This window comes from Saccharomyces mikatae (assembly GCF_947241705.1).
Source record: "Saccharomyces mikatae IFO 1815 strain IFO1815 genome assembly, chromosome: 12".
NCBI lineage: Eukaryota > Fungi > Ascomycota > Saccharomycetes > Saccharomycetales > Saccharomycetaceae > Saccharomyces > Saccharomyces mikatae.
The window spans coordinates 884,730-910,556 of record NC_079267.1 but is presented as its reverse complement, the minus strand read 5'-3'; the positions used below and the strand labels follow the sequence as shown (position 1 = coordinate 910,556).

The window sequence follows — 25,827 nt, the reverse complement described above, 5'->3', positions numbered from 1 at the left end:
TCCGCTCAGCTCTGTCTTAGTAAGAGAAAAGAATGGGAGAGCAAAAAAAAAGAAAGAACTCCTCATAGGGGGCTCGAACCCCTGACATTTCGGTATCCTTGCTTAAGCAAATGCGCTTAAAAGCCGAACGCTCTACCAACTGAGCTAACAAGGATGAGTTCTTCAGAATCGTCACTCTTAAATTAAGCTAAACAAACGTAAATGTACGGCTGCCATATCATACAACCCCGGAGTTAACTTCAACTTTTATCGCGGACGGACGGAAAAGCTACTTTTGGGCGGCCCTTCTCCGGAAACTTATTCTTTTGTAATATCCCCGGTCGTGCGGATATTCGGAGTTACAGGGCTCCGGGCACCCACTGAGCAGTGAAGATTGGCGATATGAAGGGCGAAAGAGACGACTCAGCTAGCAGGCGGCTTGGCTTTTCTTTTATCAAGAAAGCTAAAAAAGAGACAAGGAAAATCAAGGCAAAGATTAAACGGAACTGGCCAATACCCAGTACTTTTTTCCTTACTTGGATGTTCCTCTTGTCGCTTCCCTACTTGTAGTATCTTCCCCACACTGTATTATACGGTCCGTCTTATGTAGAGGCAATATTGTCGTTGCACACAGTCGTATATACATATTAATACATACATACATTTATGTATATATAGAGGAGCAAATCATAGAATTGCAGAGGTATATCTTGTCTTGGTCTCTTGCTCTAATATAATATTTTTGAAAACATCAGTACAAGCATACAAGAAAAGTCTCAAAACTACCGCAAATATGCCAACTCTAATTAACGGGCCAAGAAGAGACTCTACCGAAGGGTTCGATACAGATATCATCACTCTTCCCAGATTTATCATCGAGCACCAAAAGCAATTTAAGAATGCCACTGGCGATTTCACTCTAGTTCTGAATGCCTTGCAATTCGCGTTCAAATTCGTATCTCACACCATCAGACGCGCTGAATTGGTTAACTTGGTTGGCTTAGCAGGCGCTTCCAACTTCACCGGTGATCAACAAAAGAAACTGGACGTGCTAGGTGATGAGATATTCATCAATGCAATGAGAGCTAGTGGGATCATCAAGGTTCTTGTCTCTGAAGAGCAAGAGGACTTGATCGTCTTCCCTACAAACACAGGTTCGTACGCAGTATGTTGTGATCCTATCGATGGTTCCTCAAACTTGGATGCAGGTGTTTCCGTTGGAACTATCGCGTCTATATTCAGACTATTGCCAGATTCCTCAGGTACTATAAATGACGTACTTAGATGCGGAAAAGAGATGGTAGCCGCATGCTATGCGATGTACGGTTCCTCCACCCATCTAGTTTTGACGTTGGGCGATGGAGTTGATGGGTTTACTTTAGACACAAACTTGGGTGAGTTCATTTTGACTCATCCCAACTTGAGAATCCCACCTCAAAAGGCCATTTATTCAATTAACGAAGGTAACACCCTTTTCTGGAACGAAACTATAAGAACATTCATTGAAAAAGTGAAACAACCTCAACCAGACAACAACGACCAGCCCTTTTCCGCTAGGTATGTTGGATCCATGGTTGCCGACGTCCACAGAACTTTCCTTTACGGTGGCCTCTTCGCATACCCTTGTGACAAGAAAAGCCCTAACGGAAAACTAAGATTGCTTTATGAGGCCTTCCCAATGGCTTTCCTGATGGAACAAGCTGGGGGAAAAGCTGTAAATGATCGCGGAGAGAGAATCTTGGATTTGGTCCCAAGCCATATCCACGACAAATCTTCCATTTGGTTAGGTTCTTCTGGCGAAATCGACAAATTCTTGGATCATATTGGTAAGCCACGGTAGTTCGATGAGCGCCTTGTTTCATTCCCTTTGGCCTGTACTTTTAGTACGCGAAAATAAAAAAAAACATTATGTACAATATATAAACATATATGGATATATATCTGTATGTATGCAGTAAGCATTACTTATTCAAACGGTAAAGACTCTTGCAAAAAGAGAAAGAGAATGGGATGGAAGTTTTAAAGAATATTAGAATTTATCCCCTGTCAAACTACATTACGTCAACCAAAAATTATATAAATCTACCCAATGAACTGAGAAACCTAGTTAGCAAAGAGCAAGAGGGTAAACTGGGGTTTTTACACATCATCGAAAATGATTTTAAACCTTCGTTAGTGCTAAAAAAGTTGGTTGATTATACCGAAGATAATGGTAAAATACTGGTTATAGATATAGTATCACTGTGGTCCCAACAGAAGCAAAAACAGCATGGCGTGATTTATATGAATTCGCTATCATGTATAAACATCACTGGACTGATTGTTTTCCTAGAGTTACTATACCACTCGCCTACGGACGCGCTAAGGAGATGTCAAGTTGATAATTTCAACTTTCAATTACAAGGGATAATGATCGACAATTTGTCGTTTTTGAATTTTGAAAGCGACAATAATTACGGTGTCATAAATTTATCAAAATTCGAGAAGCTAAGTGTAATTCTGAGAAAACTAAGAGAATTTTTGGGCTGCTGGATCATCACCAAAAGTTTTTCCACGGAGTTTTACAATGGTATTGAAAATACCCTGATTGATAAGTGGTCAATCAAGAGCAAAGGTAGCGTTACGCAATACCCCACAAAGTTGCCTGAATCATACATGAAGGGAATGGACCTGATAGTTTACAAGGAAATTGCCAACGGTAGGGGGCAGTACAGACGAATAGCTGCAATTGAGAAATGAAAGAAGAAGAAAAAAGGCGTTAAAAAACTCGTATACATAAACTAAATATCTACTAGTACTAATTAAATGGGAAAGTCGTTAGAGTGGCAAAATATCAATGATATTTGTAGCCACATTGTTTACCTACGTGTTCGTTGAGCCAAACATCTACATTTTCAAATTTTAGACCGCAATGCTTACATCTACCAGGAACAACATTTCTATCCTTTTTCTTCGTCCCTGGTGGGTACTCGAAATGCAAAGCCTTTAAATGGTTTTTGAAGGTATCGCAACGTGAAAACACTCCTGTTTGATGGCAGTTTGAGGTTTCAAAATTTAGGGGTTTCAGTTTATACGGATACATATCCATATCCAGTTGAATCAAAGTGGAATTAAATGGGCATTTAAACGTACCCTTGATCTGATGCAACGACTTCAATTGCGCATAATCTGTCACAGAGTTCATTGGCGTCATTTTTTCATGGGCATCGTCATCATTAGGGGAAACAGACCCGCTTTTACCTTCCCTAGGGCTTGAAAGTGCTCCCGATTGGGACAGTATTTCATCCTTCCAATGCCTTTTCTTATGCCTCAATAAGTCATTATTTCTGGCAAATCCGCGGTGGCAGATAGGACACTTGTGAGGCCTGTCCTCCGGTGTCAAGTGTGTTGCTTTGTGAGTGGTTAGATTGGCATAGAAATTACGGCAAATCGGACATTGCTTCTTCTTTCTTGGCTTATTAATTTTCGTGCTATGGGAAGTGTTAGCCCCGGCACTGCCGACCGATGAAGGTGCTGCCATCTTCAAGATTGGTGAAATGGAACGTGAGGGCGATGCAGAGGAAGAAGTCTCCGATGTGGAAGCCGACCCTTCTACAGGCTGTTGCACGGAAGGAAGAAAGCTCGAGCTGGAGTTCGATCGAGACACGTCGTTGGAGTGCGGAAGCAACTGATAGCTCAGCATTGATGATGATGCACCCGCACTGCCGTTGCTTATGTTCATGTTAGGCAGAACCGGATGCGTTGAAGCGGACGAGGCCTCTCCGTTGTATTGCCTCTCGGCTGCCTTGATAAGGTTGTCGAATGACGAGATGGGAGGCAATGTGACGTGGTTCATAGCACTATTGTTTGCATTACTCATCGCTCGCTGCACATGCCACACAATAAACACACACCCTGATTTCTCGAAACTATGATTAGGCTACTAGCATACACTGCTGCCTGCAAACCTTTCTTCTTTATATCATTGCTTTCCTCCAGATGGTACTGCCATGCTTCCAACGGCTACAAAAAACACCGCAACGGCGAAAAAATGGCGCAATTATTCACCGCATGGTCACCTCACACGGTCGGAAAAGTGCGAATGAGATCAGCAAACAATGAACAACAAATAACGGGCCATCAAGAGGTGTCAAAGAGTCTTTATTGGCGGCAGCAATAGGTTGTAAAAGCACGAGTGTACTAATGAGAACAATGGACACACAGGTTCAGAGTGCTGAAAGGGGGCTGGTATTGCCTCCTATGAATTCGACTGTGTCGACGGCAACGGCGGCTACCACAGCCACAAATACAGATACGGATACAGATGGAGATAGAGATGAAGAAGAAGAGTCATCAGTAGGGGATGGTTGCGAATGGGTACCCGCGTATATGTTGACAAGAGACAAAGCATGCTACTTGGGCCATTTTCTTGGTGCAAACAAGATGCTGGAGGCGGTGAAATGTAAGCATTGTGATGTGATAATTAGACGGCGAGCAGACAGTACGAGCATGGCGGAGGCCTCTCAGGCGCATTTGTGGAATGTACATAAGATAGATCCGAATACCAATTACTATGGAGGTTGGACCGGAGTGGACTCCGGGTCTAATTTCATGGCAAGACCACCTTTAAAAAATTACCAAGGCGGAGGAACTGCAACGAGTAGCATCGCTAACCTCCTGGAAATAGACGAGGATTTTTTGAAGAGAACTAGAGAGAGAGAGATGGATTTGCCTCTCGTGCAGTCACTCGCCATCATAATTGCGTCAGAAAACTTACCCCTTTCGTTCGTAGATAACACTGCTGTACGCCTTCTGATCAATCAAAATGCTAATTCACTAAGCTTCATTGATCATGATTTGATTCTCAATACCATCAGATCCATCGCTTATAATCTCGATAGAATCATTCAAAGGACGGCGTTACGTAACAACTCGGATTTGGCGCTAATTATCGACAAGAACTATTTGTTAATGGACCCTACCGACAGATCTAATCAATTATCGAATAGATTGAAGAATCAATTATTTGAAATGCAAAAGATAAATTTTTTTTCCTTGAGCCACTCTGTATGGAATGACACAATGTCTATATTAAGTATCCAGTACTACGATGAATTTCATTCTTGCGTGAAGATCTTGCCCTTGATCATTCAAGACTTACACGAGCATACTAATGATCCCAAACTTTCCGTTTCAGCTCAGCTGTTTAAAATCGCACAAGAGCTACCTGGTTTACAAAATTCGGTAATTTCTATGACTTTACCAAGATCTCAAATAATAGATCTTTTGAACGTAATAGACAGCCAACCATTTTTTCCCAGTTCATATACGAATGCCAAAAGCTATTACCATAACTGTATTATTTCTGTTATAAATTCTGCGATATTGCCATTATTCGGTACTCCTAAATCTGCTGGTATTACGCGCTCAACACATTCATCGTTCACCAGGGAACCGTTGACTCTATTAGATTCTTTAATTGATCTATCAAATATAGATATATCAAGTTCCATTTTTTTCAGGATCAATTCCTTTTTGGATGATTTACAGTCCAATTCATGGCAGCTGGATAAATTCCGCTCATTATGTGGAAAATTTGGTTATAGATTTGACTATTCTAAGTTTGATCTATCCCGTTATTCTACTGCCACCGTCTCACTGCAAACCTTTTTGAATCTACGTCCCATAATAGAAGAATATCAATCTTCTATTCAAACTGAGAAGTTCAACGAAATCGATTTTCAGATAATAAATTATTTATTAACCACTTTGAATTCCGTTAATAGAATATTAAAGTTCTTTACTTCATCTAAAAATTTGAACTTTACTTATGTTTTGTTTGCCGTGATGTCCATTGAAAAGCATCTGTTATCAACTTTAAGCACCTTACAATTTCAACGGTTAATTGCGCCATTTGAAGCATTTTTGTCAAAAATTCAAGAGTTCAAAACGATCCTATTTTCAGACGATATGAATCTTTTAGCGATGTTCATGTGTCCTGCAATTCTATTTGAAAGAGAAGTATTGGAATATTCTTTTCACACCATTTCACTTTCTGAAATTGTGGATAAACTTTCCACATTAATTTTTAGCTTGTTAAAGAGATTTTTGAATTTACATACAATAGACAACGGGAACAATAATAACAGTGGCCCTAGTAATAATAACAACAAAATAAACGTCCACACTGACGGCCAAGGTAACAACATCAGCAATGGTAACGGCAACAACAACAACAATAACGATAACGAAAATGACAACAACAACGAAAACCGCTCGAATTCAAATTCACCAGCATCGAGAATAGATATAGATCCTACTAGTGGACAGGGTTCAGTCTCACCGGAACGGCAATCACACGATAACAATAATAACATGTCATTTGATTCCCTCAGTGGTACACATCACTTATCCGATTCTACTATCTCAAAGGAAATAGATACTATCTTTTTACAAACTATTCAGGAGGACCTATACGAATACTTAAGTACAGTAAACTCCATTGTACCCATATCATATAGATCATATTGCGAACAGAGCAGTTTTGTTAGGGATAGCGGTCGTTTCAAAAAAAGAATAATAACAGAGGACTCTATTATAGGTGAGCTGGAGCAGCCAATGAATTTCATTGAAGAGTTACTGGACATCCATGTCCCTGTGTGTAATGCATTCTGGACTCAATACTTGGATAACGACGCTGGGCCAATAATTAGAATCTTATTCAAGATAATGCAATGTCAGTCATCTTCTTCCATTAGGGAAGAATACTCTTTTTTAAATGACTTTGTTCCGAGAGTACATCCTGATTTGACTCAAGAGATTATTAAGATTAAGTTATTCAACGATCAATTTGTGGCAAGTAAAGTAGATTACGATTTGGACACTCTGCAAACTGCAAGCCAATATCTTCCATAGGACAAAAGAAGGGAAACATATTTTGTGTTTGTTTAAATTTCAACTTTTACATAGTTTTATTTTCTAATTGTAATGTATTACTACCTTTCACTGTAAGTGTATTATTTCTTTAGTCAGTCAAGAACCGAAGAAAAAGAAAAGACACCAAGTTAATAATCTATCATTTCTATAATAATGATTTCATTTATCGTACATATTCAATATAAAGAAATTGCTTATATTCAATTTTTTTCTTTTCTCTATTCATTCGCTGTCGAGGACTTCCGCTTCAAATTTAGGCTTTCCTAGAAGAGACCTTGGTGATAGAGATTTTGACATCAGAAGAAGAACCGGATCCAACAGAAACAGAAACTTCAGATTCTTTTTTAGCTGTCTTCTTTCCACCTTTCTTGTAAGATTGGATGTAGAAGGAAATGAATAAAAGCAAATAAGAAGTTAGGATCAAATAACCGTAAGCGGCAGCAGCCTGAGTGCCATAACAAGTACCCTTGTTTGGTAAAATACCATCCAAGTATTTGTGAGCGTAGAACGTATAGGTAGCAAAGTAAACAAAAACTAGGTCAATCAAAAATTGAATGATTTGGAATCTGGTGACCCATTGCTTCCACCAGACTCTGATACCACATGAACTCAAGAAATAATACCAGTACATGATAACATGAACACCTAAGTTTAATAGGATGACTACCCATTCAACAGAAGTACGACCAATTAATTGAGTGTAGCATAACAAAGCAGTGGCGCCATGGTGGTAAGTGTGCAAGAACAACAGCTTCTTTCTTCTGAAAACTAAGAACACGGTGTCGATCAATTCTACAAATTTGGTCAAATAGTTCAAATAGTAAAGGGTAACCAATTTTGGTGCAAAGGCTTCCTTGGAGCAAATTGACCAGAATAGACCATTGTGATAAACCATAGGAATTAACTGTTCCAACATCAACAACCATAAGATTAGAGAAACAGAGGTCAAAAACAAGTTATGCATCTCAAAGAGCAACTTGAACTTTAATGGCGATGCGTTCAAAGTACGCAAGATGGCTTGACCACCAAAGATGATAATGTAATAAATGATAATAATACCAACAGCATGATACCCATTAGCCAAGAAAGTCTTTTCATGAACAAACTCAAATTGCTCAGCTGGATAACCACTGAAGTATTCAAACACCTTGGAGAAAATTGGCCATAATTCAATACCGAATGGGGTTTCAATTGAAGGAATATGGAACTTCAAGAAACACGAAGAGGATGAGTTCAAGGACTGGAACTGCTCGGCAACAGCTGCTGCAACAGTAGAGGTTGTAGTATTCATAACTCTTTATGTTTGGAAACAAACGAAAAAGGTCCAGATAAATAAACTATGGAGTAAACTTGAAGCGAGTGGAGAGCTGTCAAAAATCAATCAATGACCGGGTAGAGCGACACCAGATAAGCAGAAAATAGATAGCACCAAACTGGGGTAATAATATTAAAAAATCTTCAAACAAGACTAAATAAAAAATAGAGGCCTCCAGATAAATACTTTATACAACTATTTGTCAAGCAATAATGAAAAAAAAGACGAGCCAAATGCGTAAAACCAACTTTTTGTTTATACACAATTTGGAATTTTTTCTGAAAATTTTTCACTTTGTGGACGGAAATAAATAGCTCGAAGCTTTAAGAAGAAAAATTTCGCGTTCGTTTCTCGCGTCGTCATCAATTGTTTGCGTGCAAATCACTTTGACGGTGTATTGTTATTATTAGTATTATTATATTATGTAACATTTTTATTTATGTTGTTCATTCATAGTATCATGATTACGTTCCTTTTACAACTCCGGTGGTGCATACTTAATTCTAATGAAAACGAGGGATAACGATAAAGTCTATATAAAATGTTCTCTTAACCCCAGAAGTCTAAAGATGCAACCGTATCGTACCCTCGATAATCCTCGTAGCAGTACAAAATTTCTTGCGTACTCGTTTGTAAAAGACGAATTTTATCAGCAAGAACACAACGGACTAATTCACCGGTCTCGATCTTTCTGATCTCGATGAAATTACTATCGAACGCCAATATGTATGGGTACCAGATTGCAAATTTTTGAGGTTCACCCTCCCAGTGAATAATATGGGATTCTTTTTTTCTCCAACCCTGATTATTGACGAAGAAAGCAAACTCTGTATAACAAAGCAAAAACATATTACCCACACGATAAATTGCCATTGGTTTCAAAGTATCCCTTAACGCAAACTCCAGCGATGTATCGGCCGGGTCTAGCAAGGATTCATGAGCATTCTGTGAAATACTAACAATTTGAAAACCCCTTTTACAACCAATGCACAAGTTGGCCTTGAGAAATGAGATAGAAACGGGTTCAGAATCGAAAATAACCTCGGTTATCTTTTTCTTTAAGCTTTTTTTACTACCGCTACCACTACTATTTTTTTCAGCCAGAAGTGGATGTTCGTGCTCGAAATATTTGATCGAATGCGATGAACTGTGGGCAGTCACGATTAACCTTTTGCCGTTGCAATCGCCTTCTGCGAAGAAACTCACATGATTGATCAGTTCCTTGTGATGCTTTTTGAAAAAAGATGTTCCGTTACCTTCTGCCTCAATTAATGAAAGCGGACAACTATATAATTTTTTATCAATCAAGAGAATGATTGACTTGAATTCTTCCAATACAGCAATTTGAGTAATATTATTTCTTTGCACTAATTGAATTGGAGTCGAAAAAAAGGCAGAGGTTTTGTTTTTATGATCTTTATTCTGCTGTCTTTTAATATTACTCATATACAATCCAGAGTTGGTCGCAATTAGAAGCTTTCTACCCCCATCACACGAAGTAACACTGTTAATTTTGTTTGTGTAGTCGAAGAATCTATCACTCATTTTCGTTACATTAAACATTTCCGTTCTGCCTATAATAGCTGCTTGTTCCTGCTTTATTTTTTCCAAAAGCGTTTGCAATCCAGCATATTGTGCCGCATATAATGTAACTTGATACCTTTGTTTGGCACCATAGTACAAGAACGTTATTGCATTCTTAGGGTTACTCGTATTGTACTCTGGTTGGATCACTGTTCCTGAACAATCTGGATGGTCCCCGATATACTTTCTTAATGCAGGCATATCTTCACCCGGACATGCAAATAATAATGGTAAAGGAATAGGCCTTTGGAATACCTTGTGCTGATGCCATTTATTAACTGCTTTTGCCTTTAAAAACAAAAGCATATTATCTAGAAGATAAAACTGTATGTCACCAACAACTGACCCATCTGACTTTGATAGCTCCTTTCTTGATAGTATACCTTCATGCTTGATTTTTCTTTTTTCGTCGTTTAATCCCAAATTAACGTATTCATTTTTGAAAAGGATCTTCTGTTTCAACAATTTTACATCATGTCTATCTTGTGCAGCACCACTTGCCTGATCAATCCTTTTCATGAAATCTCTCAGAGCATCCATGGCTTTACTCAAGTCTTCATAATCACCTTTGTCCTTCTCAGGGTCTGTGGATTTCATGATCTCCTTAACTAACAGCATATATCTACCTGGCCTTGAAACACCTTGAGATAAGAACGAATCAATACCATGTCGCAGAGATGAACTCATCATATCGTCATCAAATCTGGCAAAATATGGATTGACTGATCTTTGAGTTTCAATCAAGTACTTAGCATATGGTCTCGAAGCGACGTATGAAACAAATGGCTCAAAGAATGGAATGAATCTTAAAACTATGTCACCAATGCCTCTTACAACTGGTGAACTTTTCTGTCTATCAGTCAAAGCTTTCAAAAATCGTCTATTCACCGAATAGATATCATTGATATGCGCAAAAACATGTTTAATGAAATTCTTCCTTATATCTGCAGAAATAATATTCGTTTCAGCTAAAGTTTTCATGAATGTATCTCTGGTAATTTCTAATGACTTCACAAAGTTCTTCTCTGTAATGTAAACTTCATATATAGCTTCTTGTCTTTTTATTTCCTTTTTTGGTAAATTTTCCCAGTCTTCTTGAGATACCGAACTTGTCCAAGATGGCTTTTCTTCGTCATCATCGTCTAAAGCCATTGATATATTACGTTTGAGCCCGCCATTTGGTTTCAAATTTAACCTTGCTTGTTGCTCGAGACGTCTTGGACATGAAATAGAATAACACAAAGCGTCTCTTGTACACGTAGGGGAATAACACTCTGCGAGTAATGTAAATACACCGTTGACGTTATGAATGGCCGCAGGGTTCTTTTGCTGCGACATCGAACTACTCATATGCAATCTTGACCCCGTCAAAGTTGCTTTGTCGCTATTCAAAGAAGAAGTCGAACTCGATGGAACCATCCCTGCACTCGCATAAGGCTGACTTGCTGAATTGAAGGATGATGAATTCGGTAGTAGCATCAGTGGATCATGAGCGTTCGTGGAGCCTGTCCCTGTAAATCTTGAATTATCTGTAAATTCGTAAACCTCATGTGGAGAATCTCTCAATCTGTGCTCATATACCACATCATGGAACAGTTTCTGTGCATCTAATGACCTACCAAATAACAAAGCCAAGTTCCTATCGGAGGTTCTAATGATGGCACAAATGACATCAACTGCCTGCTGTCCTGTAAACGCGTCACGATAAACCAACCCATCCTTTTTATGTTCGCCAAGTTGGATGGAACTTTTAAATTTCGTGGCTACTCTTGACAGCAGGGCTGGATATACCTGAGGTTTTTTTGAAGAAGCGCTCATAATAGGTCTAGATAATGACAAAGGTGTCATGCTACCTCTATGTGGGGATGAAAGAGAAGTTCCAGAAACTGAAGTATATCGTTTTAATGCCAACGAAGTCGAAGAAACTCTCGTTTTGAGACCCAAACCAATAGTAGACGAGCTGCCCATAGTATTTGGTGAGTTCACGGAACCGTGGCCATTATTGAGACTACTGTGACTGTTTGAAGAATGATGATGGTGAGGTTCTGCAAATGGGTTGGAGGATACATCATATTTTTGCGGAACTTTTCTACTGCTGGAAGTCTTCGATTGAAAAGATGACGCAATGTTTTTGAGAGTGGAAGAGTTCAACGACATTGATCTGGATGATAGGGAATGTGAATGTTGGGGGTGATTATTGTTATTGCTACCCATTTGGTGATGGATGCCATTATTATTAGAATTATTGTTATGATTATTAATATTATTATGCTGAATATGCTGGTGATGTTGGTGCTGCTCATGTAAGTCTTTGGAACTTGGTCTGGAAAAGAAACCAAACCCCTGCAAAGGCGATTTTCTAGATTGTGTAGGTGTGGTCGATGCACTTCCATTTGAGAAACTGGTCTGTTTCTTGAGACCGGCAAGTGCTAGTTGCGGGAGTGAAGGTTTCCTCTTGGGCACGAAAGCTGTAGTACTTTTATTTTTCTGATAAACTTCATTTCTTGGAGACATTGGAGGCAGGGGATGGTCATTATGGTGTTTGGCTTGTCTACTAGCACTATTGCTTGTTGAATAAATATGGGACATTGATTTAGCATGAACAATAGGAGGGGATGATGGAACGTCTTTTGTTTTTTTTGGACTACTGATAGGTGTATTATCAGCACTCGACAAACTCTGTGTATCTGGTACTTCCTTAATGTTAGTTTGCTGCGATAGAATGTAATTTGAGCTCTTCCTTTGCATATCATTATTGGCTACATCAGAATTATTGATAGCGGCCTGAGTTGCAGAACGTCTCTTTTGCTTTGCGATAATGATGTCGTTGGCGATATCTTCAGAAAGCAGAACGTTTAGATCCTGAATATTTTCGATTCTATTAGGTAGCAGTTGAGAGCTTATGTCTCCATGCAAATTACCATCAAAGCTCGCGAACGAATCTGGCCTCCTTTCTACACCAAATATTTGGGAGTAAATGTCATTTCTGTCCCCTAAGGTGTCAACGTTGGTTTCACTCATAACTGCCGAAAAAGAGGTGATCTGTTCAATTAAATCAACAATAACAGAGGGCTGTGAATAATTACACTTACAGAGCGAATGAATATATTAATGTCCACAAATGACGAATAAAAAATAGCGATAAAAATAGCAGAGAAAAATCAGGAAAAAGCTAGCCAATTCAACACTTATATCAAATCAGGTTGTCAGTAACCACTGGTCATAGTGCCCCCTTCAAGACTTCTTCCAAACCTTGTATAACCTCGGACTTCCATACCATTGTTTTCATTATCATTCTTTCTCAGTCTTACTGACTCGGCCGTTGTAATGATCATCCACCACGAACCCCTATCCTGTTTTCCGTTGCCGTTTGCTTCAATATGGCAAAGAATTGCATTTAAAAGAACACTATGAATCCAAGTGATACTGTATGGACACAGGAGAGCCATTGATATTACTATCCTTTCCACCTTAAAGAACACTAAACAATGCCTGCGTATCACTCGACTTTCCCCGTAGATCCTAGCACTGACCGCATGGTAGGGAACTTTGCGCTTCTGCCCTTGAATACCAAATTCAGAGGTCCTGCATACCCCAGCAATTCTGATTACGATATCATTGACGAGTGTTTGGATCTATTTCGTGCTAATTCCTTCTTCAAGAATTTTGAAATCAAATCTCCAGCTGACAGAGTGCTCATCTATGGGATCCTCTTTATCAATGATTGCCTAGCACATTTGAAGTTAACAGTGCCATTTAACGAAGCGGTCAAGGTTTTGACCAACGTAGCCTTGGATAATTTTACTTTACCTGGTACCCCAGGATTTCCTCTGAATAATGTTTATCAAGTACCAGTACAAGACCATAATTCAATGGACTTGTTAAAGACTTATATCCAGCAGTTTCGTCAAGAATTAGCAATGAGACTGTTGGATAGAATCTATAGCTCTAAAGACTCTAATGAACAGCCTTCGAAGTTTTGGTTAGCTTTCACTAGAAGAAGATTTATGAATAAGTCATTATAAGGGTAAAAAAAGACTTAGATGGGAGATAAACAAAAAATGAGAAATTGTATAGAGCAACACAATGAAACTATACACTACGTGTTTAAACAAAAAACTGTTAAACAAAAGGGAATATATATACATATATATATATATTTATGCATATGAAAAAAATACGTCAAAAATATGCTATAATGAAATGATATACACGCTTATGTACAAGTCTTTTTTCGAAAATTATTTATTCACTTATTTGCTTTGCTACTGCTGCTGATGTTTTGTCGCACTTTGAAATAACTTCAATGCGCGGCCCTGTAGTGCATCAGTAGCCTTCTTTATTCCATTCACGTCAATTGACATATCATTTTCGTTGGTCTTAAAATCCTTTATGGCTTGTTTAACAGCCTTGATATCATTTACAATCTTGGGGTACTCCATTTCACTAGAAATTAGTTTTTCGTATCTTTTGAACAAATTCTCAGTGTCGCTGATCATAATATCGGCTTTGGAAATAAGTTCTAATCTTTGTCTAATCAGGTTATCTTGAGCCCTATTAGCATTTGCTTCTTCCACCAATTTTGCAATTTCCTGCTCACTTAATCCAGAATTTGGTATCACAGTTATGGATTGTTCCTTCCCACTACTTTTCTCAGCAGCTGACACATTAATGATACCATCGGCATCGATATCAAATGTAACATATATTTGCGGAATACCCTTAGGTAAAGGTGTGATACCAGTAAGCTTCAAGTCACCAATCAATTTGTTATTACGAACTAATCCTCTCTCACCCTGAAAAACTTTAATATCAACCCCAGTTTGACCATCAACACCAGTACTAAATATCTCAGTTTTTCTCACCGGAACTGTTGTATTTCTAGGTATCAAGGGCGAAAATGCTCCTCCGAATGTTTCAATACCTAATGTCAATGGAGTAACATCTAAAAGTAAAACATTCTTTATTTCACCAGATAGGACACCACCTTGAATAGCTGCACCCAGTGCAACAGTTTCATCCGGATTAACACTAGAATTGGGAGACCTACCAAAAAGATCTTTTACAACAGATCTGATTTTGGGCATACGTGTCATACCACCAACAAGGATCACCTCATCTATGTTTTCTGCTTCAATATCAGCGTCTACTAGCGCCTGCTTCACAGGTGGGATAGTTCTTTTGATTAATGATAAAGTCATGTTATCCAGCTCTTCCTCTGTCATTGACATCCGTAAATGTTTGCTCTTATACACGAATGGAAGTTCGATGACGGTTTTCTTTACATGTGACAGATCTATCTTAGCTCTTTCAGATATATCTTTTAACCTTTGCATGGTCTCCCTATTCTTTGTGATTTCTTCCCGTGTAATTTCAGGGTTTTCCTTAATAAATGTGTCTATGATATAGTTTACAATAACATTATCAAAATCTTCCCCACCCAAATGCGTATCACCGTTAGTAGCCCGAACTTCAAAAACACCATCTTCAATATCCAAGATTGATATATCAAATGTACCACCACCCAAATCGTAAACTGCAACTAGTCCATTATTCCTTTTATCATCAATTCCGAAACTCAAGGCAGCTGCAGTTGGTTCATTGATAACTCTCAAAACATTGAGCCCGGCTAGTTTACCGGCATCTTTTGTAGCTTGTCTTTGAGAATCGTTAAAGTACGCTGGAACTGTAATAACTGCCAGGTTTACTTCTTCTCCCAAGTATTCTTCTGAGACTTGTTTCAAATACTTCAACAGTATAGATCCTATTTGACTGGGTGATTGAATGAGCCCATTTGACGTACTAAGATAGGCTTGCCCATTAAATTCACACTTGACAATCTTGTATGGCATGATACTCATATCTCGTTGAACTTCCTTGTCATCAAACGCACGACCAATGAGTCTCTTTGTGGCAAAGAAGGTGTTTTCAGCATTAACCGCGTTTTGCCTCTTAGCTGCCATCCCTACCAAGGTTTTCATCTGTTCTTTGTTCTGTGGTGAGCTCTTAACATCAAAGGCAACTATTGATGGTGTGGTTCGTTGTCCTTCATCATTCTCTATTATAGTAGCTGATTTCTTATCGTTTGAATCACGGATATATGCAACAGCACTATTTGTTGTACCTAAATCGATACCAATGACCTTTTTAACTACTTGAGAACTCGTTGAGTATAGTAATCGTGAACTGATATTCAATTTGGGACAATTTAATCTCCCAAATCTAAGCATTGTTTTTGGTTTTTTCAGATATTCTTTCTTTTTCTATAGGGAGCAAGTATATGACAAATTTGTTCAGATAATGAGCAACCTTATCGTTTGTTACAGTTGTAATCAGTATTTTTAGTTCAATGTGAATGAGGATCGGATATACAACTAAGGAAAGGCCGCTCGGGCTGACAAAAAAAGCTATAGAATGTGTCAGACATGTATTCTTCCAAAAAATTCATTAAATATCATTATAAATGATATAAAGGCTGTTCATCATCTAAAAGATTGAAAAGCTTTTCTTCTATGTAAGAGCTTAATTGCATCCTGTGCTTCTCTTCGTCGTAGCCTTTGAAAAAAAGTCCCCAGTCAGTTCGTGAAACTACGCAAGAGAAGCTCTTCCACAACATATCGCAATCTCCCTGAAAAGGCATCAACCCCTCTGCCAACCGTACTCTTATTTCGCCCAGAATGTCTATTGTTGTTACAAAAATTTTGCCGTCTACTTCATATTGATTCAAAGCACATAATGTATCATCGGTTTCAATATCCTTATAAAAATACCCAATCTTATTATCGTCATCTAAAAGAACGTAATCCCTCTTATTTGACCAGCAATCGTTTGGTTCTTTGAGAGCATTTTGTCCAATTATGATATTCAAATCACCAAAATTATTTGCGTTAACGTAGTTCAATAAATCTCTCAATATCTGACCTCGTAAACTAGTCATTCCAGATTCAAACATACCATCAAAAAGATCATATATAAATGAAAAATACATGATTACATCTCTGGGAACTTCTACTTTGCCATATGGAAACATATCACGTAACGCATGAGCTCTATCAGGATACCCTTCAAAAGGTCTGGGCTTGCATCTTAGTAATTCACGAAAAAATTCTGTTAGCAAATGTTGTATTGACATTGGTTCTAACAGTGCTGGTAAAGCCATACTTTCAAAATTTACTGTATGGGGAAAGTTGCTGGACCAAACACTAATAAGATCTTCTCTATTAAAAATGTATGGCTGATAATCTTCATTTATGGTAACAAAAGCCTGTCCATCTGGAAATTCTGGTTCTAACACCACCAAATGGTCTCGGGCAAGATATGACTCAACGTTAAATCTTTTGGCAATAGCTTGTATTATTGCTAGGATGATGGTTTTATAACCTCGACTCTCTCGGGAATATACTCTAAGCAGCATAAAATCTTCCCTATGTAGCTCCCTTTCTGGGTCCCTATTATTCGTTTCATGTACTGTATCATTAGGCTGTGAAAAGCAATCGAGGTAGTCCGTACTTATTGAAATTAGTTTGGAAACTCTCGTCACTGGGCGTAACTTTAAGAACTCTTCTATTTTTTTATACTTTTGTAGCAGATCGGAATATATGCCACTAAACACAAACTCTCTAGCGTCCAATAAATCGTGAAAGGCAGTATCAATGGCAGATAATCTCAGATATACCATTTCGGCATCTCTCGAAGCCATACTGTTCAAATTCTTCAATTCTGTGGCATTTGTGGGATAAAATAGAGGAAAGACGTATCTATGTCTAATATTTTTCAGCAAATTGTTGGCGTATGTGATTAAATCAAGTGGTCGTTCTTCAGGGATGTAACCTTGATTAATGATCCTATGAAGAAATGTAGCAAGCTTGTACTGTCGAAATTGGAGGATATGTAAATATTTCTCCCTGAAATATTGAGGATTTGTCTCCTCAGTTAATTCCTGTAATAAAGAAAACATTTTTCTTTCCCATTTTGCTCTTTGTAGGTAGTAAGAATACCACTGGGAGACTGGTATCGGGTCGCAGTCGTTACCAGTTAAAATATCCAAGGTTTCTTGGTTGATCCATCGATCGTAACACCTTTTTTTCCAAATTGCATCAGTGGTGACTGTTATATACAATCTTCTGTTAATTAAACAGAGGTTGTGCAAGTCAGATGTCTTGAGTAACTTCGAAATACAAAGCCATATTTCTGGAGGTAGATGATCTATTGTTGAGGCAGAACCAACCATATAAAGGCTTCTCCTCTTTGTCATGTATATGTGACCTTTTCAGTAGCGAAAACTCAGAAATTGTGTAAGGCTCTATTGTATTTTGTGCTTATGATCAAGTTTTTCTTCATTAATAATGACAGTTTGTCGCTATTACGCAAAAGTATGTTTTCTGGTACAGTTTGAAGCTGAAAAAAATAAAAATGTATGACAGATAAAAGAATTAATATTATATACCATTATTGAAAACTACTTAATAAACAAAACCCAAGATTTTACCAGAAACATGCTTTCTTCTAGCTTCTTCGTGATCCATAATACCGGCAGAAGTAGTCAAAATAACATAACCAAACTGTCTGGCTGGTAACAAGTTGGCGGTCCACTTTTCAATGTCGCCAATTTTAACGTTAAATCTTGGAGAAATAACACCACACTTGTTCAATCTACCGTTCAATTGAACAACAATCTTACCAGATCTGTGGTCATCGATGTACTCGAATTCGCCAATGTAACCTAAAAAAAAGCAACTGTTAGTATTAGGGTCTTTTCATGGAGTATATTGAATTCCAATCCTTTGCTTACCTCATAAAAACAAGAGAGAATGATGTTTAAGACATGCGAAAGAAAAAATTTGCTAATGTGAAGTTAAGAGTAAAATTTTGAGGAAAAGTAAACGGTAATGGATATTGTAGCTACACGCGAAGTGTAATTCATGACCGTGTAAGAAGCATTTCCACATGGGATTGAATTTCCCGGACACTTAAAAAACAGTATGGGACTGAGCACAAAGAACATCTTTTGAAAGTCTTTGTTCAGTATAAATTATTATACTGTCCGATCACACCATCTAGTTATCAGCCCGGAATAAAAAACAATAGCAATAGTTTTTCTTTTGTCTTGCACAACGTTCAACTTTGAAAACGGTTTCGTGGAAAACCTAAAAATAATAAGCAAAAGCTAAAATCCATGAGAAAATTGGAAATTAATGAACATACCATGCTTTTGCATTACTTGCAAAAACTTGATGATAACCTTGGAAGAAGGTCTCAACAAAACTTGACGCTTACCGGTCTTTTCGGCGTTGTTAATAGCATTTAAAGCATCAGCTAATACGGAAGAACGAGTCATTTTTTATCTTGCTATGTCATAAGACGTTAGTATTAAACTCATGTTTCTCACTCTCGCATTTGATTGCCAGAAAAGTAAAAAGTTGAATGCATTCTCTTAATTTTGTATCAGCTACAATAGTCTTGGAAACAGTACAAAATTGTAAGTATCCCAGGATCGTAGGAGTTACAATTCTACGCACTTTCCACCTTTAAATTAAGTTAATCCTTTCCTAATAGCAAAAACTAAAATGAAAGAATTAAACATAGAAGTTGAATGGTGCGGTTACAATTGCTTAAAACGGTATCGAAGACTAGAACTCTTGTAATAATATCCAAGTTCAACCGAACTTAAGAATATTTACTTCTAAGTACGCTTCCGACCTCTTTTAGAAAGAGATGTCGGTCCAAAAATATGGTGTTCTACTTTAGAGTCTAGTTACTTTGATTCTTTAGCAATCCCTGTTAACTTATCTAGCGCAATGTAAAAACGAAAGACAAACGACTAGCAGCTGAGAAAAAAAAGTTTACAATTACTCTTTAAAATCCAATCAATCTCACAAATATCTCACCAAATTCATCACCACATACTTGTTGTTAGTATGGTAATCTTGAAGTTTTTTGCTTGGCTTCTTTAGGTGGAAATAGTTTCAAATATATGGAAAAAAGTCAAAGAAGTGAGACAATTTGTATGAAAGAGAAAACTTTTCAAAAACGTGAAAAAAAAAGCTTTTGAAAAACATGCGTCGATCACTTGTAACGGTCATTTTTGCCTGATAAAGTTAGGGTTTGACGAATTCTAAGGCAATGAAGTGTATGAATGACCGCAGAAGAAAGGAAGTTTGAAGGCTAAAGTAGGAGGTAAGTATACTTCTATCATTCAAACTTTTGCTTATAACAAAGAGGATTACCCAGAATATGTGAGTGTGCTTTGGACGCCCTTATCTGCTTGAAAGGCTGTTAGTTGGAGAGAGATCTCTTGAAGAAAAGATAATATGTAATGATCAATTGTCGTACTGTCATGGTGCTTTAATTCTCAATCAATTTCTTGTAAGGTAATTATATTGTTATGATACAGGATTCAAGTTGTGGATGCGGTAAGCAGACCCCTCAGTAGCTGAATACTTTTTGTATAGTGTTTTCCTTCGAGAGTATATCTAATGCTGGTGAATGAATCCCATATGAAATGAAATGTAGGAAGTAAGTTGGAACGGAGATGGTGAAAGAGACTCGGTGCATTTGAATTCAACGTGGTTATTCATCTCGTTTGCAAGGTATATATGTATTTCAAGAAAACAAATATCTAGTTCTTTAAAATGCGTTCGAAAGTTTGAAAGGCGCCCAGAGTCGAGCATCCCTCATCTGAGTGTTTATCTGTGCTATCAAGCGTTTATGCTTTTACAAATATCCATTGTTTAAGTCTTTCCAATATGAATAAGAAGATATGTACTGCTCAGAAAGCTGCTTTCTTACATGATGCTCGTAATGGTAGGTATTATTCAAACTTAATTAGATCTGGGTCGTCGCATACCAATAGTCCTCATTTCTCAAAGAGGAAACGTCTCCAGCAATTATAAACGGAAAATAAAGAGGGGACTTTGTTTGTTTAACTTTGTTTTTTAGACATATTAAGTACGTACTGACTGGTGTAGAAAGATACAAGCTATTTAAGGCAAAAGGCCAATTTTGGTCAATTCCTCTCCAAGGGTACCATTGGTTTCAAATCTATGCAATTGACTCTCGGTACCCCAGAACTTACCATTTACGACAATGGTTGGTAAGTTTCTGCTACCAATAACTTTTTTGAACGCAACCCTCCATTTTTCCTGTTCGTTTCTTGGAAGAGAACCAATATCAAAAACGAATACTTTGTCATTTACGTCAAACTTTTCCCAAATGGAGTTAGCATAGATACAGTCAGGACACCAACTTGCGGACAGTTGGAAATATGGGTGTGATTTAACCATTTCTTCTGCCTTAGCAACAAACGCGGACATTACACAAAATTGTACTTATTTTGTTTATCTATGCAATGATTTGCTTCTTTCTTCAGGTAATTTGGGAATGTATAAGGCCATAATGTTTCCACCTACTTAAGTATCAAATATATGTTGACTTTTTACAAACTGTGGCATCAGCATTTAATTCACCATATTGCCAGATTTCTCGCGGGAAACAAAAAAACATTTTTTCTTATTTGATAACTTAAAAGTTACAAAGCTAATATACAAATACCAGAATTAAACTGGACTATAAAAAAACCGATGAGATGTTCCCAGATACTCCCAGCCCTGAAATAAATGCCTTTCAAGCGGGTAGATTAATGTGATTCACTCGGAATTATTTAGAGGCCTTCTTACCTTTTTCCAATTCTTTTCTAGTACCTCTTAACAACTCCAAGTGCCCGACTTTACTTGCAACTAATCTTTCAGTGGTCTCGGTGAGAGAAGAGCTCTTCTTCAGTTTCTTTAAATGTTGTAGAGATTTCTTTTTTGATTTCAATTGTAGTGGGGCAGCTTTTCTTAGATTCTTCTGCTTCTTCGTAACCCTACGTGGGTTTTTGACCTTCTTGGTGACTTTAAGTGGTTTTTGAGGCATGTTATAGGTTTGGGTATTACAAATAAATGCAATCTCTTCAATTCGTGTTAGTCTCAAAGCTATCTCATCTTCAATATTTTGATGCACGCCATTATATTTTACTCAATCCTAAAAAATTTACATATGCTCGTCAAAGGTGATACATACAAATGATCTCATAGAAAGCGACCAGCAGTAGCATTAAAGAGTGCTTCACTCTTGTTGTTAAAGTCAAGGTTTTATAAAAGGATACTTTCACCTTTATATCATTTACTCGTGAAAAAAAGTACCTATTTTCCTCCTCTTTTGGTTCTGTCAAAAAACCAGGTTAATGACACAGTATAATTTCATTATAGATGCTTCAGCTTTTGAAAAGGGTTTAGGCAACATCAAGAGGTGGTGCTCTAATTGTACAGAAACCGTGACTTTGAACTTTTATATTCCAACCTTTACTTTGAATGAATTGGATTTCCTTCAACAGAGGCGTAAAAGTTTCGCTGCTCGCGAATCCTTGAGGTTTATTGACAGATTAGATGATTCTAATTTTCCTAATTTTAAAGTCTTTATCGAATTCCCCGAAGTTTTAGATATTATCTTATGGTCAGATGTTATGGAACACAACGACAGTTGTGGAAAGGTGAATATTGCAAAATTGCCCAAAAGATTGAAGAATTTGTTGAAAAGTTGTATTTATAAATGCTACCTTGAAGGAAGTGAAGGGCTGCATTGGTTTTTGATTAGTGAGGATCCCCAAATTCGGGAAATGGCCATGCAGTGCAACATTCCCTCCTGCTCGATTGTTGACGTAGACTCAATTTTGTCCAAAGACATGAATGACAAATCATTTAGAGAAAGTGAAAAGTTTAACAATATGATGCTAAAAAATGGCACTAAGGAAGAAAGTGAAACCGGTAGAGAAATTATTAGAACTAACTTCAATAAAACAGTTTATGCTTCAAGAGGAACTGGCGAACTGTGGTCTCCATAATCAAGCTTTTTTTAAACTTTCCAATACTGTTTTGGTATATAACTTTACCTATGACAAGAATTGAGTACAAGAAAACTCATGAGAACGAAAGGCGATGAAGTGTTTTTGTTTTTTCCAGTTACCTCCTTTTTCTAGAACAGATGGCTGCGAGAATATCAATACTTTAATATAACGTAGTAGAGGAAGGTCCTGGTTTCCTTTCTGCTTTTATTGGTGCGGTTAAGCTTTTTGTGATCAGAAGTAGTTTATTTGCTTTTAGTTCTTTGAATCTGAGAACCTGAGTACTATGAGTATATTAGGTTTTTCATAATTATCATTTATAAAGTGCACAGTTAGTGTAATTAAGAAGAGATTGAATAGCTGGGATCTTTTAATGAATATCACTAAATAATGTATGCGTATTTACTATTTGATAAAGAGTTTGACAAGAGCACACTAGTTGCCAACAATGAAACACCAGATAACTTTCCATCAAATTATGTGTGCATCCAACCATGGATGCTGAAGCAGTTCAAGGGCGCTAGGTCTGTATTGATAGTCCAATTCAAATGCCTTTCTTAAAAAATTCTTCCCTTCTGGTGTAGCCCAGGAAGGTATCTCAGGGGTCGTGTTCGTCCCTATTTTAAAGATCGCTTGCATCTGAGAAAAATCAGGAAATGGATGCTTACCAGTAAACATTTCAATAACAACGCATCCGGTTGACCATATATCTGCCTTAGCAGTAGTTGCGGTCTGTTTGACCACTTCTGGTGACATCCAAAATACAGAGCCTTGCAAAGAAGCCCTTTTATTTTGTTTTTTGTTCAAAGGTGATAATTTTTTTGAAATACCAAAATCGGTTATCTTCACGCAACCTTTGATATCAATCAAAATATTAGCACCCTTAATATCTCGGTGAATAATGTTTTTCTTGTGTAAATACGCAACCCCAATCAGTATTTGTCTAGTAAAATTAGTAATCAGAGATTCTTCAAATGGACCATAATTGTTCAACATAGATGAAACTGAACCTCCTGGAACGTATTCGAGAAAAATATTCAAATTTCCACCTTCTTGAGAAGCACCATAATAAGTAACGATGTTTTCATGATGCAGTTCCTTTAATAAATTCATTTCATGCTGCAAAGCATCAACCATCTTTCTATGAATATTTTGACCCGTTTTAGGATGACTTACCGGACCGGCATCTTCTATTTTCTCTTGTTGTTGATTCTGTGGGCGCAATTTATGTTGCTCCTCTTGATCATTGTTCTCATCTGTTCTCGTTTGTTGCTTGTTGTTGTTTGTGGTCACACCGATATTGCTGTTTTTGATCTCCACTTGTTTTACTGCCATAAGTTCACCAGTGTGAGCATTCATACCCAAATAAACACTTCCAAAACTGCCTGATCCAATACAAGCACCCTTCAACCAGTTCTTGGGTGTAGCAATTTTTGTTGGTAGTGAAACGATTTCACTGTCCTCCTCAAGAAAATCATAGTCTTCTTCACCAGATTCAACACTTAATAGTTCTAATTGATTGGATATGGCATCTTTATCTCCCAGTTTTTTATGTGCAAGTTTGGGAATTTTGGTTGTGTCAAGCTTACTATTCAATCTCGTTTGATCTAATCCTTGTAATAGCGCCATATCAACGGCATTTGAGTGCTTCAACAGGATGTCACCAATATTATTTGTTTCAGCGCTCAAAGGTCTACTTTGAGTGATGCTTAATCTTGCTGAATGCCGAAATGATTCTCTCATCGTTTTTTGCAACCGCTTCATGTCTGTATGAGGAAAATATCCAGCCAAGTTGGTAGAGATAAACTCGCTAGGAGGTCTTTGATTGAATATTTTCCTGATTCTGTCTTTTTCAGTATTGTCAATCCGGAGCTTACCTCCAGTATCATTAGGCGATATTTCCTTGTTCTGTGCTGTCAAATGCGATGTGTTTGATCCAACTTGGCTTAATGCACTTAAAGTTCTCAGGTATAATTTTTTGGAAGTAGATATCGCCTTATCGCTTGGCGTTTGATCTTTGGAAACAAAAATCAATCTATTTTTCTCAACTCGATCGTTAGCATGACAAATAGTGACTAATTCTACATCATACAACAAGTGTAATACGTTCTTTGCATAGTCTAATACAAACACATCATAATCCTGAACCATTTTAGTTACTTCTCCGTCGGAGTTTGTGGCTAATAATTCGTGTGGCAATCTTCTAATTAATCTCTTCTTGATAGAGTCTGCATTAAAACAACCATTCACATTCACTTTTTTAGCAGAGCCATCGTTTAAGATAAATATAACGCAATGCTTTTCTGGAATTAAGTCTGAGTTTACGGATAATGTCGAAGTAGACAGTGAACTTACTTTTTCCATCAGGTTTTTCAATTTCTTCACTTGTTCGATACTTTTATTTCTCTGAAACAATTTGGCCTTTCTTAAAATCTTGAGTCTATCCCCAATTTTGTGTACTCCCAAAGCAATGAGAATATCCTTGTCTAAATAGTTAATTTCTTCTTCTGTGACAAGGTTGCATTTGATAAAATCATTCAGGTATTGGGAACAGTCTATTTCTCTCAAAAATAACTCCAGAAAGGGTACATCATTGGTATTCTTATCATCAACTGATATGGCAGTATGCTCTGCTACTTGTGTCTCCCCCATATCTCCCTTGTTTACGGGTGGCTTTATCATACCAGCTTTATTTAAGTTGTTTCTCTTTCTAGATGTATAGATGCGTGTGATATTTTTAATTGGTCAAAGCCATCGCGACGAAGGCTTCGCACCTTAAAAGAGCTTTCAAAGCAGGATCAGTTAACAAAGAACAAGGTGACAACATTTCAAAGACCATAATGTCAGGTGATACTAATAACAGTAGCAGTAAACAACGCACTAAGAATATAGAAGAACTAGAACGGAAGTTGGGCGATAATCCAAAGATTGCTTTAAAGGGGGGAGGTAAAACAAAACTTATGGACTTTGAGCAGTTACGTAAGCCCCATTGCGTAAGGCCCAATGCAAGATTTCCAGTCGATAATACGGCTGGTGGTTTATTGAGAACAGGCGGTCACAGGCCTCAACTAGGTAATGAAGAACTATCCAGAAGGGACTATGAGCAGTCTCATGAAAAAGAAGATCATTAAAGTTTCTGTACGTAGGACGTGCT

The 25,827-nt window shown here is 37.5% G+C and overlaps 15 protein-coding genes and 1 non-coding gene across 16 annotated transcripts; 6 read left to right on the top strand and 10 right to left on the bottom strand.

The window, feature by feature from the left end:
- Positions 1–58: 58 nt before the first annotated feature.
- Positions 59–154, bottom strand: Smki_12.trna18K. Its single transcript has 2 exons — positions 118–154; positions 59–94 (listed from the first exon to the last, which is right to left on the bottom strand). It is a non-coding gene; the product is annotated as a tRNA-Lys (tRNA).
- A 618-nt stretch (positions 155–772) lies between these two features.
- FBP1 (fructose 1,6-bisphosphate 1-phosphatase) lies at positions 773–1,819 on the top strand (the record flags this gene model as incomplete). The annotated part of the gene is made up of 1 exon (XM_056224482.1): positions 773–1,819. The coding sequence occupies one exon, from the start codon at positions 773–775 to the stop codon at positions 1,817–1,819; it is 1,047 nt and encodes a 348-aa protein (XP_056078396.1).
- A 170-nt stretch (positions 1,820–1,989) lies between these two features.
- On the top strand, positions 1,990–2,718 carry PSY3 (Psy3p; the record flags this gene model as incomplete). The annotated part of the gene is made up of 1 exon (XM_056224481.1): positions 1,990–2,718. One exon carries the CDS (start codon positions 1,990–1,992, stop codon positions 2,716–2,718), a length of 729 nt encoding a protein of 242 aa, XP_056078395.1.
- Positions 2,719–2,812: 94 nt separating this feature from the next.
- Positions 2,813–3,838, bottom strand: STP3 (Stp3p; the record flags this gene model as incomplete). Its single annotated transcript, XM_056224480.1, has 1 exon — positions 2,813–3,838. One exon carries the CDS (start codon positions 3,836–3,838, stop codon positions 2,813–2,815), a length of 1,026 nt encoding a protein of 341 aa, XP_056078394.1.
- Positions 3,839–4,161: 323 nt separating this feature from the next.
- On the top strand, positions 4,162–6,873 carry VID22 (Vid22p; the record flags this gene model as incomplete). Its single annotated transcript, XM_056224479.1, has 1 exon — positions 4,162–6,873. The coding sequence occupies one exon, from the start codon at positions 4,162–4,164 to the stop codon at positions 6,871–6,873; it is 2,712 nt and encodes a 903-aa protein (XP_056078393.1).
- Positions 6,874–7,147: 274 nt separating this feature from the next.
- Positions 7,148–8,185, bottom strand: ELO3 (fatty acid elongase ELO3; the record flags this gene model as incomplete). Its single annotated transcript, XM_056224478.1, has 1 exon — positions 7,148–8,185. The coding sequence occupies one exon, from the start codon at positions 8,183–8,185 to the stop codon at positions 7,148–7,150; it is 1,038 nt and encodes a 345-aa protein (XP_056078392.1).
- Positions 8,186–8,758: 573 nt separating this feature from the next.
- Positions 8,759–12,814, bottom strand: ROM2 (Rho family guanine nucleotide exchange factor ROM2; the record flags this gene model as incomplete). The annotated part of the gene is made up of 1 exon (XM_056224477.1): positions 8,759–12,814. One exon carries the CDS (start codon positions 12,812–12,814, stop codon positions 8,759–8,761), a length of 4,056 nt encoding a protein of 1,351 aa, XP_056078391.1.
- Positions 12,815–13,281: 467 nt separating this feature from the next.
- ARC18 (Arc18p) lies at positions 13,282–13,818 on the top strand (the record flags this gene model as incomplete). Its single annotated transcript, XM_056224476.1, has 1 exon — positions 13,282–13,818. The coding sequence occupies one exon, from the start codon at positions 13,282–13,284 to the stop codon at positions 13,816–13,818; it is 537 nt and encodes a 178-aa protein (XP_056078390.1).
- A 240-nt stretch (positions 13,819–14,058) lies between these two features.
- SSQ1 (Hsp70 family ATPase SSQ1) lies at positions 14,059–16,023 on the bottom strand (the record flags this gene model as incomplete). Its single annotated transcript, XM_056224473.1, has 1 exon — positions 14,059–16,023. One exon carries the CDS (start codon positions 16,021–16,023, stop codon positions 14,059–14,061), a length of 1,965 nt encoding a protein of 654 aa, XP_056078389.1.
- Positions 16,024–16,250: 227 nt separating this feature from the next.
- On the bottom strand, positions 16,251–18,047 carry MDM30 (SCF ubiquitin ligase complex subunit MDM30; the record flags this gene model as incomplete). Its single annotated transcript, XM_056224472.1, has 1 exon — positions 16,251–18,047. One exon carries the CDS (start codon positions 18,045–18,047, stop codon positions 16,251–16,253), a length of 1,797 nt encoding a protein of 598 aa, XP_056078388.1.
- A 208-nt stretch (positions 18,048–18,255) lies between these two features.
- On the bottom strand, positions 18,256–19,130 carry RPS22B (40S ribosomal protein uS8; the record flags this gene model as incomplete). The annotated part of the gene is made up of 2 exons (XM_056224471.1): positions 18,256–18,515; positions 18,998–19,130. The coding sequence occupies 2 exons, from the start codon at positions 19,128–19,130 to the stop codon at positions 18,256–18,258; spliced, it is 393 nt and encodes a 130-aa protein (XP_056078387.1).
- Positions 19,131–20,775: 1,645 nt separating this feature from the next.
- Positions 20,776–21,105, bottom strand: GRX8 (glutathione-disulfide reductase GRX8; the record flags this gene model as incomplete). Its single annotated transcript, XM_056224470.1, has 1 exon — positions 20,776–21,105. The coding sequence occupies one exon, from the start codon at positions 21,103–21,105 to the stop codon at positions 20,776–20,778; it is 330 nt and encodes a 109-aa protein (XP_056078386.1).
- A 343-nt stretch (positions 21,106–21,448) lies between these two features.
- SMKI12G4150 (uncharacterized protein) lies at positions 21,449–21,706 on the bottom strand (the record flags this gene model as incomplete). Its single annotated transcript, XM_056224469.1, has 1 exon — positions 21,449–21,706. One exon carries the CDS (start codon positions 21,704–21,706, stop codon positions 21,449–21,451), a length of 258 nt encoding a protein of 85 aa, XP_056078385.1.
- A 310-nt stretch (positions 21,707–22,016) lies between these two features.
- NMD4 (Nmd4p) lies at positions 22,017–22,673 on the top strand (the record flags this gene model as incomplete). Its single annotated transcript, XM_056224468.1, has 1 exon — positions 22,017–22,673. The coding sequence occupies one exon, from the start codon at positions 22,017–22,019 to the stop codon at positions 22,671–22,673; it is 657 nt and encodes a 218-aa protein (XP_056078384.1).
- A 471-nt stretch (positions 22,674–23,144) lies between these two features.
- Positions 23,145–25,355, bottom strand: STE11 (mitogen-activated protein kinase kinase kinase STE11; the record flags this gene model as incomplete). Its single annotated transcript, XM_056224467.1, has 1 exon — positions 23,145–25,355. The coding sequence occupies one exon, from the start codon at positions 25,353–25,355 to the stop codon at positions 23,145–23,147; it is 2,211 nt and encodes a 736-aa protein (XP_056078383.1).
- A 158-nt stretch (positions 25,356–25,513) lies between these two features.
- Positions 25,514–25,804, top strand: SMKI12G4120 (uncharacterized protein; the record flags this gene model as incomplete). The annotated part of the gene is made up of 1 exon (XM_056224466.1): positions 25,514–25,804. One exon carries the CDS (start codon positions 25,514–25,516, stop codon positions 25,802–25,804), a length of 291 nt encoding a protein of 96 aa, XP_056078382.1.
- Between the last annotated feature and the right edge of the window lie 23 nt (positions 25,805–25,827).